The following is a 14,153-nucleotide window of genomic DNA, read 5'->3' as shown; positions in this document are numbered from 1 at the left end:
ACACACTTTGAAAGCATGTCTTTTTTTTTTTAAAGCACATTTGTTGGATGTTCAATTTTACTTTAACATGCAGTCCTTCCGTCCAGAACTACAAGGCTTAAAACTTGCCCTGCACTTTGTGACTCATGAAATTTTCCCACAGCTCAGAGTGCAGGACAGCTGACAGCTGGATCCTGCAAGGTGCTGTGAGGGTCATGCCACTCTAAAAGTCCCACTGCTCAGCGGAAAGCTGACGTTGGGAAAAAACGATTTGATTGACATAAAGTTTTAAAGCACTGGCTTCAAAGTGAGCCCTTAAGCCTGGGATGGAATCAGTTTCCTATGGAACTACTTTTTTCAAAATACAAAATGTTCCAGAGGCACAAACAACATGAGGAGACACAGGTGAACTTGTCTTTAGCACTGAGGCTGAAAGCTATACTTATGAACCTAAAGTGTCGCCTTTGTGGAGCTTTTCCTGAAAACGCGTCTTTTAGCTGTATCACAGGTGGCTGTAAATCACAGGTGGTTAATCTGCCGGTATTAATAGTGACATGTAAGCTGGAGCAGCTACTTATAGTTAGCCTGCGGAGCTAAAGAGCTATGTACCAGAGAACACAGGGTTCATACGTGGCCATACACAAGTTAAGAACAGACAGGGCAAGACACTTGTAACAAAGAACAGAGACATATAACCTAAACAAAAAAATTAAACACTTAACAATTGTTATCTGGTTATGCTAGATAAAAACAAATCAAAAGCAAAAGTCGAACAAAACATGTACTCATCATCCATCAATCACACAAGGTGAGACATGTAACCCCAGGCTAGTGAGAGAAAATAAGTTTCCTCCGAAATATGACCTAGTTTGGCATCTGGATGGGAATTGGCTGAGCTGTTTTCTTCCAAAGAAACAACCCTTAAACTCACTCATGGATGTGGGAATGCTGCGTCATTATCAGTCCGATCATAATCACCTGTGTATGTCACAATCAGGCAAACAAAGGCCTGCGTCATTCACCCGGCGGTAAGGCTGACAGATTGATGACACGGGCAGCATGCAGGCAGCCACGCACGTACCGTATTTAAACCCCTGAAGATTCGGAAGAGAGGAAAAGAAACTGAACACCCACTCCACCCTCTTGTGCCAAGCGAAGTGGTTTAAACGGTAAAACAGAAACACGTCCTTTAGCTTGTATTGTCAGGTAAATGATCCAAACATGACGTCTTTTAGCTTGTATTGACAAGTAAATGATCCAAACATGACGTCTTTTAGCTTGTATTGTCAGGTAAATGATCCAAATTCAAGTTTCAACACTTAATTGTAATACATTTCCAACATGTTGTTCATACTATTTAAATAATGAGTTTAATCATTGACTGTCAAAGTCAAAGTTTTGGGCCATAACTGAACTATGGGAGTCATACCCAGATATAAAACTTTGAAGCATCAAACGATATCATAGGCATTATTGTTGAGTTCATTTATACCTCACATTTAAACCACTCCTCTCATAAGAACCTATAAGCAGTTTAATTATAGGTTAAATATATCCCATGCTTCCTCTTCCTTTTGTTATTGTAACAAAGTTATAAGCCAAAAAACAGACGGGTGAGAATGTCACGGTACTGCACGTACACAAAATCAGCAGGTCTGCTACAGCGTGGAACAGGATTTAACTGCCTCACCTCAGACATATTTAGCTAGTACTAGGGATGTCCCGATCACCTTTTTTTGCTCCCGATCCGATTCCGATCATTTGATTTTGACAATCTGCCGATACCGATTTTTCCCGATCCGATCTTTATGCAATGCATTAAGAGGAAAAAAAAGGTAACAGATAACGGCTGGTCATCCAACGCGATGAATTCAGCTATCTTGGCTGTTATTTTTTTGGCCTTTTCACTGTTCTGGGGTAGTTTCTCTTTCCTTTTAAAAGTCTCTGAAAGTGTCGGTTGTTTCAGTGCCGTTACCTGAGTGGCCGCTGTGTACTCGTCGTGTTGTTGTTGGTGGTGTTTGTATTAGATTGGTCATGTTGAACGTAGCTCTGTTCTTTCCACCACGCGGAACCTCCGCCTTGCAAACATTGCATCTGGCTGTTACACTGCCTTCGCTTTCAATTTTATAATACTTCCAAACTCCTGACATTTTCTCTGTCCCGACTCCCGAGTCACCAGCTGAACGTAGCCTCTTGTTAGCTTACTGCTACTATTAGACACTGCGCCCACTCTGTTGCCAGATTTGAGAGAAATAAGCAACCAGGTCTATGAAAACAAGCCCAAAAGAAGCAACACATACATGATGTTGTGTAATTTTAACCCAAAACTAAGGCCTCAGGATGACTTTAAGACGTGAACATGGTCATTTTTGTTTTGTAACATTAAATAAAATGTATAAAAATATTTTATAAAAAAAAAAAAAAAAAAAAAAAAAAAATTCCGATCCCCGATTTTTTTCTCCCGATCCCCGATCACGTGAAAATCACGTGATCGGCTCCGATCCCCGATCACGTGATCGGATCGGGACATCCCTAGCTAGTACATAACATTCTGAGATATTGGCCAATAAAAAAATACTTAATAACCTCCACGTATGTCTCACAATTGCCACTAAACTAAACTCATGATGGACCCCAGGCCACTCGAATGCCTAGTTAAGTCATAACTAAAGTAAAAGCAGTAGATCACATTTGATTTGAGCAACTCAACTTTTCACAGTTTCTAATTTGTTCTCTTGTCTTTTGCTGTCTTTTTCCAGACTTCATGTTATGCCAGGGCACACGATGTCCTGAACTAAGAAAAGAGCAGGTTCCTAACTGCCAACTGTCTTGCTTATTCTGAAAAAATATGCAATCTTAACACTTGCTGTCTTCTCTCATATCTTATAAGAAAACAGATGGATGGGCCAACTGTTGACTCAATGATGGTTGGTGATTATTAAATCTAGTCCTTGAAGTAATTTTTTTGTATTTTCATATTGTATTGGCCTTTGGCAGAGAGCAAGTTATATAATCCTATAGACAATGGACTTGGCTATACGACTGAAGTCACTTTGGCGTGTGCAAAGAGGAAAACAACAGAGGAGAGGAGACAGCGTTTGCACAGTACAAGGCTGAGACATCGCATCTGTGAGTAACTGGAAAGGACTGCAGTGTGTGTCACACCACGACCCGGGAAAATGTGGTTTTGTCATTCTTCTATTTATTTAAAGAATACTGCATTTGGGCAAACTGTATTAAACTTGTATTAGAACAACTTAAAACAATAAAATTAATAATAATAAACTCCAAAGTAAAATATAATGTGCATGGCAGAATTAATAGATTCATTGTTGGCAAGAGCAACTTCTATTTGTCTACATCAAATGTTGGTTTACAAATGCTACAAAAGCCACTTGTGCAATAGCATCTAATTACAAGCATGTAAAATAATGGAAGACATGTTCCAAAAAAAAACATACTATTCCCTCCAAAATGAATTGGTTTATGACTGTTCTAGCTTATGGGAGCTCTAATAGCCTTCTAATAATTAATACATAGTTTAGTGGTTTTGAATTTAATAATGTCAGCAAGGATTACAACCCTACTAATAACACTACAGGAACTGGGGCTGAATTAAAAATGTCTGCACAAATAATACAGACCATGAGGATGATATGTAACACAGCTTGTGAACAGGCTTAAATGGTAAAAAGACTTAAAAGTTGTAGCTTATTTGACACCTTTTTCATAAATAAAAAAAGAACAATACAGGAAAGGAGATCTGACATAAATCTAAATGGTCTGCACAAATGAATCAAGCTCCTGACTACTAACAAACTATTGGAAATAAACAAAAATAAAACATCAGTCCCTCTAAAAAATTATCATTCAGACAGTGTAAACTAAATGTCTTGGTTAAATTATTTCGTCTGTCTCTCTGGTCCTCTTGAGTTCCCTCCATCCCGGCTGATCCTGAAAAATTACAATGTAATTTCTGCTCCATTTATTTCCCATGCCAGCGCCAAGCGTTCTAATTCACTGGTTGGGTCCTTGCAGACTCCCCGCCCTTACCTCCCATGCTGAGCCAATATTGTGCTTAAATCTCATGCTCCGATTGTCATGGATGAACCCTGTATGGCACAATTAGATAGACGGCGTAATTATAATGGCACCCTGTGTCTATGCAGATCATCCTTTGAACTGCTGAAATGTTTACAGCGGAAGAGACCCAAATATATATTATCCCCCTTGACCCCCCCGCCCCCGGCCCAGTGGAAGATAATGAGGAGCAAGCCGCTGTCCACACTGTACTGAAACACACACAAACCCATAGTAATACTACAACAATCCCAGGTAATTTTGATGACCTTTGTAGTCTTTATATATGAAAATAAATGGAGACTACACAGCTTTTGTTGCACCAAGTCAATGTACAGTAAGTCCCAGAAGTATGAAATATCATATGACAAGTCCTATTGTGTCAAATCTATTAAATTTGATGTCAGCGCATTACCAAGTATGTTTTTCTGTGTCATACAACACCAATGTAACTCAAGAATAATGGATGGGTTTAATGTGCAAGCATCAGCACACACACACCCCACCCACACCCACACCCACACACACACACACACACTTCTTCTTCTTTTGGTGGAAGGTGGTGTACCAACCTTGATGGTTAGGAGAACTGGCTGATTGCTGGAAGCTCGGACCAATGAGGTCAGCTTGTCGGTGATTGGAGGACCGGTCTATATTGTCCTGCTGTGGGAGAGAGAAGCAAGAAAGAAAACATGTCATATTTCAAAATAAAATATTACAATCAACATTGGTAAACACAAAGAACAAATCCATGGAATGGCATTTTAGCACGGTAAGCTATACATCAGGGTTCTTTGTTTGTTTTTTTGATAGAAAAGTTGTTATCCAAATGAGTGGTCACATATTGAAGAATTGTATGTGGGACTATTTTAAATGCAGACAAAACAAATACAAGTATAGAGTTTTCTAAGTGCTTATAGCCGCTGAGGTCATTGCAGTTGTACATGTGTTCATAAAAGAGAGGAAGCTGTGCTCGCAGTATTTGTTGAATCTAATGTGAAGTATTTGCCTTCAAATGTTTATATTTTTAATTAACCAATCATACCTTTTTTTATTATTATTTCTACATACCTTTTTTCTCCATTTGGAGATAATGCTACAAGATACAGATATTTTTTTATCAAATACAGAAAAATACAAAAAGGTTAGGAGAAAGATACTCTTTATACAGTGCCCGTTTGAAAACACTACGACATCCCACCAACAGTGTAAAACACTGCCAGGTGTGTATCAGAGCACAGTTTAAGATACAATTTAAAGACAATGTCCTCGTTTGACCTTTCTTACTCATATTATCATATCATATTTCCAATCACTGTAAGAAAATGACACAGAGTATCGTAAACTATAAAACCAACCTAAAGCACCGTAAAAAAACAGGTACTTTTAATTGAATTTCAAAGGTTTTAGATACATTTTGTCAGATGTGTTCCCCCTTACAGGCTACCTAAAGAATTTCAAGCTCAAATTTGTCAACAAAAATAACGTTATAGTGCTCATTTAAAACACTTTTTCTAAATCATCTGTAACATGGAAATGACCTTTACAAACAAGACTTAATGAGCATTTTGTAGGGATTTCACTCACTGTGAGAGTAAATCTTGAGGTAGAATTCCACTCTGATGACTCAATTCTTCAAATCAAATAGTTTACAAAATAAAGAATCCATGATTTGCCAGTGAAGAAAAAGTTATAAGTGTTCCTCTCTGCTGCATACACTGTCGCTTACGTCCACACTAAAATGGATATAACTGGAAGGTCAAAGTCAGCATATGGTTCTGACCACCAACACCCCCCCAACCCTTCTGCTATACCAACTAACCCAACCGCATCCAATCATTACATTGCATTGTTCCGTCTTTGTATTGTCTTGCGTTCCAGACGTCTTGGCCGGGTAGGAAAATATATTTTGGAGCGCAATGGGACTAACCTTCTTTTGAAATAAAAAAGGGAGGTAAAATAACCACCGCATCACCCGATGTATTCCCATTAAATAGCAAACCCCATCATCAACACATACTGTGTGGGGGTCCAGCTACCAGACTGTGACTGATCCCTAGTACCCAGCCACACAAACAGCACTGGGACACTGTTTGGTGGTGGGATGGTACGCCGTTAGTGTGTATGTATGTGTGTATGTATGTGTGATTGTGTGTGTGATTGTGTGATTGTGTGTGTGTGTGTGTGTGTGTGTGTGTATGTGTGTATGTGTGTGTGTGTGTGTGTGTGTGTGTGTGTGTGTGTGTGTGTGTGTGTGTGTGTGTGTGTGTGTGTGTGTGTGTGTGTGTGTGTGTGTTCAGGACAGGATGGTCATGGTTCAGCTCCACTGAGCAAAAACGTAGGGATTCTTTCAGACCATATACCGGTCTTGAGGCTATTTTGCATGTCTGAGAGTAAATGAGTTAACACACATGCACTAAAGAACTAAAGGATCTTTAAAGCACAACTTGATCTCTTTTGTGGATCTTACCAACAAAAGTCCCAAATCCCAGACAGCCTTTGATGCGACTATGGACAATTGACAAAACTTTAACTTGGGGGTTTAATCCCATAAATACCGACCATTTAGCATAATTCTCAGCCATGCCATTGGCTAACTCTGCGTTTGCGTTTGACTAAGGGTTTACTAAAGCTTATAATGTTGAGACAACAAAGACTGAGGGAAAAAAAAGTCAACATTTCTTCTTTTATTGTGTGCTGAATGAAAAACCCAGATGGGCTTCATCTTTTATACTTGTTTTTACTTTTTTTCTCATACACTTATATGCACACACACACATGTTGCTTAAGTTCTTAGAGAGGGGTCAAAATAGGACTCAGGGTAGGCCAAGTTTTGACAAGTAGCATATAAGGGCCCTTTCATATTGATGAAGTTGAAAGGAACTTCAAATTAGGGGTCGAGGGTTTAGCTTTTAAAAAGGGGTCAGTGGAGGGCCAGAGACAAGGTTAAGTCACTGAAAGCAGGACAGACACAAAGGTCCAGAGATCGGGGCTCAAACTAAAAGGAAAAGACTGAGACGCATGTCAAGCTCCGTCTTTAAAAGAGGTCAGACTGAGGTTAAATGTAATGACCGGCTATTGAATATAGATCAGCACTTGGGCTTACTGACAGCCTTTTAGCTAAGAAAGACCAGCTGAGAGTGGACTGGATTCATAAGAACATTTAAAAAATGGCATGAAATGTCCATTATAGTTCGCTTAACCCAGAACTAACTTTTTGGAAATCTTACTCAACCTTCTAGCAGACATTTTTTGCTGACAGAAATGTCTGTATACAGTCCTGGTAACACCTTCATGAACACTACACAGCAAGTGGAAATCCCTTCTTACATAATTAACCAGAATGGGATCAGGAGGTCACACTAATGTCTGCTCTAGTGCTTCGTTTATCTGTGTGTTTATACAGTGGGACTCAGCTGCTGTCAGAGCACAGCTGAGCTGCTGACAAGCTGGGCTTTGACATTTATTTACATAACATTGGCGGATAAAAAAAATCATATTTTCTTTTAATAAAAAAATATCCAGTAAAGCATCCCTTATCCCTAAATTAATAAACATTAAACATTGAAGCATCTACCAGTGTGTATCAAATCATCCCTGTGGAATATATCATTCTTAATCTGGTGATCCTGCCTAGCCACTGTAGCCAGCAAGAAATTGAGACATACATTTGCCTAAAAATGATTTAATAGTATCATAATGCATTACATTAAACTAAATGTGTTGACGGACTGAGTAGAAGCTGCAAAGTCAACTCAATAACTAAAGCCTCAAGACCAAATCTACACTGACACACGACTGAAATTACCCACAGACAGAGCAGTGAAATATAAACATTGCAAAAGCTTAAGCAAAACAAATGGAATTGTGTGCCTAGTACACTAGAGGGCATACAACTATCCATGACAATTATATTATAGGTAAACAGAGATTCCTTGAGCTCTGCTTACACAGCATTTGACTGTTTAATCCACTCAAGTTTTACTAAAGATGAGGGCCCAGATTTGTTTTACATGTATATACAGCATAGCATGTATTTATGGAAGTTTAGTTATTTTAACAGCTATCATTCAGTGTGTGTGTGTGTGTGTGTGCAAACTAGATTATGTACATTGCACACTGACTGTAGCCTCAGTTGCTAAATTCAAAAACCTGTAAGAACTAAATGATTCCTCGCTGCAATCACATTGTATAGCTTTTAAGGCAGTGTTTGGATACTATATGTATGATGATTCATCACAGGGGGTATAACTTCAGCTTCAACTCAGAACTTGTCTTTTTGTTGGGTTAGGTACCTGACTTATATGGATTTTTGGTTTCTGTCTCTCTAAGCTGTGGAGATCCAAGAGAGTGTAGCAGACTGAACTCTCTGTCCTCTAGCTCTGAGGTCAAAGGTCATATATAAAGCTGTTGCCCAGATGACCTGCAGACAACAGACTAGCTTGATTAGGCTAATAGTGCTACTGCCCTAATACAAATGTTTGGAAGCCCTTTGCTCTACGGAGGCTTCCGTGAAAATCCTACCCCTAACACTAAATTAAAACCAATATTCCAGTTGAGTGTACCCTTGCTAAGTAATACATCAGCACATCAGGATTAAAACAGTTTAGACTGCCCTACCATTGTTGGTGAAAATTCAACCTAAGAAAATATTTGATTAAAAGACAAAAACGATCTGCACCTCAAATTCAGCTAGTGAGGCTGAAGCGATAGAATTTGGTCCCAGAGGACTTATTTCTGACAATGAGCCAACATTTGGTCATGTAGAAGCATATCTTCCTAATGAACGCAAAAGTTCTGTATTTAAGATAACAAATTAGCACAACTCCCAATTCACATGCCTGGACAATAGTCCCATGGTCAATTCATTTGTGACAGGACCAAGGATCAACATTGATTGATTTGTTTATTTGCTTTACAATTGAAAAGGATGCTACACATTTTTATAAATCTGCATTGATTTGCTCAGCCCATCCTTTCCCTGCTCTTTCTCTCTCGATCACTGTGAAGCTAACAAATGTTCATAACAAGTGCTGTTGATTATCATGATTGCCTTGTCATTATATTTGGTTGAGGTTGGGTTCCTGTAATTGCTTTGCTTTTTCAATCATGTGAGCTACAGTCAATCAACACAAACCCAGGATAGAAATATAAAACTGTTGGCCTTTCTATGAATGTTTTTGTATTCATTGCTCATTTTCCATTCCAATATAATAAGAGCTTTTGAAAACGTACTCAAGGAACATGAAATATGATTTCCACTGCGAGAACACATGAAATACCCTTGAGTACAAAAGACCCTAGTGTATGTGTCTCTGTGTGTATGGGTACAAGCACATGGGCCGACCATAGAAAAAGAGAGCAGCTGTTACCTGGGGGCTTGTCAGCCACAAGATGCTTTTGTACCTCTGTTGGACCAACACTCTTTTATAGCCCGTCCCCCTGCAGCTCTTTGTGAACTCTATGTGTTCACAGTGGTGGAATGTTATGACCATATCACTGCCATTCACCAACTCTCTCTTTAGTCTTGACTAGACTAAAAGGACAAACTGTAACCAAAGGCCATTCTTTTATTTCCCTCTCTCTAACAAGTAATCCAAATAGACTATTAAGAGCATCATCAAAAGAGACCGGGAGAGGCAGAATTTGGTAAGGGCCGACTGCTGGAAAGTACCGCAGTGACCTGATTCACACCCACCCTCACCGTTTCCTAGAATTCTTGGAAGCAAATCTACAGAACCTTGAGTACTTCTTGGCTGGTTTATTATTAGTTTCCCATGCTGAATAATAGAGTGCCTGGTTTGTAGAGGGATAGAGGTCCAATTTCATAAACTCATCCAACTAAAAAATTCCAAGAAGTCTAATTTATGAGTTATGTTCGCCATGCCCTGGCGATAAACAAGTCCAACATCCGACGCAGTGACACGATCCAATGCAATGCAATTTATGCAGACAATGGCACTATTTCTAATCCAAATCTGGCTTCACACTTGATACTGACATCAACGCCTGGCTTCAAACTTTAGTCTAGGGTGTCTAGACTACAATGGCAACATTTCATCTCTACAAATTGAGCTGTTAAAGCAGCATATACATTCTTCCTACATAGGAAGGTTCCATTTACCTGATAATTTGGATGATGCAGGAAATAATCCGGACATCCGGCCACAGCCATGTTTAGTGTTTCTCAGCTCTTTTGTACAATTTGCTTGGCTGGATCAGTTTCGATACAAGATGAACAGAGAAGATGAATCTGTAGAGGAAGAAGAGCAGACAAAATGGAGGTTAGTATAAAACTACACAGGAAAGTGAGAAGGTTCAACTGAGAAAGGATGAAGGAAGGGGAGGAACATTTAGTTTAAGTTCTGTGGAGACAAATATAGCACAGAGCACTTCTTAACCCACAGTAAACAATATGAATGAGCAACAAGGGAGGAACAGCGGTTGGCTTTACATTTTGAATTGTGAGCAAAATCAATAACTTTCATTCAAAATCAACGTCAACACTGATAGTTGTACCTCCCTTTGTCCAAAGAAGGAACAGATTGTAACAGACATCTGAAAAAACATGCTTTGCAACATGATCAAACATTTTGTAAAGGAACTAAAGAAAGTTACATTTTTGGTCACTAGATTTGCACCAATCAAATCAGTAAAGTGCATGTAGTGGAGTTGCACTACCCTTTTTCTTTTCTTTGTTTTCCTTTATTTTACCAGGATAAGTCTCATTGAGATTAAACATCATTGCAGCACAGACAGTACCTCAAAATGTTATCCAAGAACAGTACTTGAGTTAATGTGCTTGATTACATTTTACAACAGTATTTTTAGAGTAAATATGAAGAAGTCTGGCATCTTCTGCAATGCTCGATTATGAATAATGGAACAAGAGATGCTTAACTCAATGAGAGTTCTGATGTTTTGGGTTTTGTTAATCATTCCACAGTCTCAGACCCGACCGGCTTATCTCACCATACTTTGATGGCTTGGCGTTTGTAAATTAAAATAGCTGCGATAGAAGTGGCACCTCAAGGGACTTTAAAGGCGTTCTTCTGCTCTATGAAGCCTCCCTCACGGACTTCCTTGGGTCAAATAAACCCAAATGCAACAACATGGACTTTAGTCTATTTGAACTTCTTAAAGTGGGTATCCTATTAACCTCTTGGCACTGCTGCCACTGAATAAACACCTGTAAATGTGGACCCAGAAATACCCTGCAGGCACCTCTCCAGGTCTTAAGTTAGATCCCAGGGTTATTTGAAGCCGAGCAGCTTGGGCTTGCAACTATGATAGTCTTTTATGCAGCAGTTCATGAACCTGTGTTGGTGTTTTAAAAATATGACTAGCCATTTTAAAGACAGCTAATTTTATCCCATGTTTGCATTAGTGGTGGTGGCGGCTGCCCGTGTGGCCTCAGAGTGTGTGTGTATATGTGTGTGCATTTCTGCCTGTGCATTTCTGCCTGCACATGTGCTGCGTAAATGTACTGTGTTGGAATATGTTTGTGTGTATATGGACGTTTACATATGCTTTGCATGTGAGCCTTTACGTGGGTGTGTAAAAGCACTATTTTTAGGATTTTCAGGGCCTTTGAGAAGCTTTACAGAGTTGTGTGTGTTGCCGTCTTTGACCGGCCTGTCAATGTACAATGATTGGACCACCCTACCCCCGGAAGAGTAAAGTACCACAATGTACACTGGAAAAACTGTTAAACTGCAAAACCTTCTGAATAATTGAATGTGAGAAAATAAACAGGCAATACAATGAACCATCCTTTTAAATCAAACTAAACATGACAGCATTGACTTTAATGTTCGAGTTACGCTTAATGTGATTTATCAAAATTGAAAAAGGGCACATGAGAGATGTTCAAACCATGCCTACTATCTGACCAACAATTCAGCAGTTGTTATCCTGAAATGTTGTCAGCTGATGAGATCAAAAATAAAAATGTAGACGTTTTTTGAATGCCCAAAATATGTCTTGCAACTAATGATCAAACCATGAATGCATTCTAAACAAAGAACTTGGCACCACGATTACTGGGACCACTAAAAGGGCTTGCTTCAAACAAGTGTGTGTGTGTGTGTGCGTGTGTGTGTGTGTGTGTGTGTGTGTGTGTGTGTGTGTGTGTGTGTGTGTGTGTGTGTCTTATTGTGTCAGTCCATGTGTGTGGCCTGTCCGGCTGGCATGCAAGGACAGCTCGTCATTTACACATTATTTACAGACACACAGTTTACAACAAAAACAAAACAAATTAACATCCGCCTAAACTCTCCGAGCAGCCCCTCATTAGGCGCCACACACACCGGCGGCCTAGATGTGGCTGAACTTCATGTTTATTATATTCAGGAGTCAAGAGGTTGCGCAAAAAGGACAACAGCAGACTTCAATGACCTGCATTAGAAGTTAAACATAATGGTCGCGCCTCTCCAAAGCTTTAATCCTTATCAAAATTGCTACTCTCAATTCAGGAGGATTAAATTGTAAACATTTAATACCACTGAAATAAAAGAAATATGTCCTTTCAACATTAGTGGTTTACATTTCTCTTTATCTGTTCGTGATAAAACATGGGAAAATCTCAGGCATTACACAAAGAATTAAAATACCTTGCAAGTTTCAAAGTGCTCATAAGTGCCAAAGTGACTCTCAGTGACTGATATATTGACCAAACACACACGCACCTATGCTTAATTGCTCCTGGTCACAATCAAAGCCATTCCATTGTGAGGATTAGACCCTCTGAGAGCCCTTTGATTCGATTTCTTCCACTTCAACAGTGTACTGAAACTTAAGCATCTCTGACCTTGACAGTGCAATTATCCGGACAGTGTCGCCGCACTAGAAAGACTAGAAAGGAGGACTTGGGGGTATGGCAGCTGTACCCAGCGGTGAGGTGACTGCATCTGGATTAATTAAAGTGATTTTTGCTCAAACTTCCATGAGGAAAAACGTTTAGCTGGTGGACTTCAAACCAGCTTCAAACACAAAAGCCTTAAGAATGCCCATCATGAATAGGGATGGGTATCGTTAAGGTTTTAACGGTACTACTACTTTTATCGATACCGCTTATCGGTCCGGTCTTTTAACGGTACTCTTATCGGTTCTTTTGGAGAGAAAAATGAGGTAAACTAACTATATGTTGTATGTCAGGGACGACGGATGGAAATTAGCTCAAAGCTAAAATCCGGCATATTTACACTTGAAGCTAGGGTGACCAGATGTCCCGCTTTGCGCGGGACTGCACAGCATTTTCACGACTTTTGGTGCGTCCCGCAAATTGAGACGATGTCCCGCATATTTCATTTTGATTGGCCAAAACGCTTTTCTGCGGAGAAAGGCCGGCTCGGTTCGCTGACGGCCGGCACCGCCCATTATGATATGTTTTAAACGGCATTATGTAAGTTGCGCTGACAGGCGACAGAGGTCCACAGTGTACCCCCCCGTTGACAGTTCATGCGTCAACATTACATTTACATGTCCCACATTGTCCCACACAAACATACTCTCTGTCCCACTTGTGGCTTTCTGGCACCTGGTCACCCTACTTGAAGCATTATTTGTCTAAAGTGTTCATTAATGTGCATTGTCCCTATTCAAATAAACGATTAAATGAAAATTAACAAATTGTGAACAAAACTAACATTGCTTTTTATTTAAATGAAATACATAATATTTCACATCAACAGAAACAACAACGTTTTAACAAATCATATTAAATAATCTGATGACAGAACTGTGAACAGAATGGCTGAAACTTTAACAAACTAAATAACTCAGTTCCCTGTAATCATTAACCCATGTTTGAATCATTGAGTTAGCTCCGTGTGTTGCTGCTAGCATACATAACACCTGACGTGGAAACGTTACTCGTGGATGGGGCTACAGAGCTACTAGAGAGACAGTCGAACCCGGTGCATTTCTCCGTCTGAACGTGGTGCACTTTTGCAAGATGTTTAGACAAATTGCTCGTGTTACCGCCCTGACATGCTAAACTCTTATTGCACTTTAGGCAACGAGCGAGACGGGTAAAGTTTAACCACACCTCGGAGCGCGTTCTCTCCGCCATCTCCTCCGTGTGTGTGTGTTGC

At 39.7% G+C, this 14,153-nt stretch overlaps 1 protein-coding gene across 2 annotated transcripts in view; it reads right to left on the bottom strand.

Annotated features, from left to right (window-relative positions):
- Window positions 1-14,153, bottom strand: part of LOC117480092 (growth factor receptor-bound protein 10-like) — a 67,895-nt gene that overhangs the window by 35,586 nt on the left and 18,156 nt on the right. For both annotated transcript variants that reach the window (XM_034127268.1, XM_034127269.1), the window contains exons 2-3: window positions 10,184-10,312; window positions 4,632-4,722 (exon numbers count right to left, since the gene is read on the bottom strand). In XM_034127268.1, the coding sequence (XP_033983159.1) occupies window positions 4,632-4,722; window positions 10,184-10,234 (142 nt within the window). In that variant the 5' untranslated portion in view covers window positions 10,235-10,312. The remainder of the gene's footprint in view (window positions 1-4,631; window positions 4,723-10,183; window positions 10,313-14,153) is intronic.

Source organism: Trematomus bernacchii, unplaced genomic scaffold (assembly GCF_902827165.1).
Source record: "Trematomus bernacchii unplaced genomic scaffold, fTreBer1.1, whole genome shotgun sequence".
NCBI classification, from domain to species: Eukaryota; Metazoa; Chordata; class Actinopteri; order Perciformes; family Nototheniidae; genus Trematomus; species Trematomus bernacchii.
This window is presented reverse-complemented; position numbering and strand designations above follow the sequence as displayed.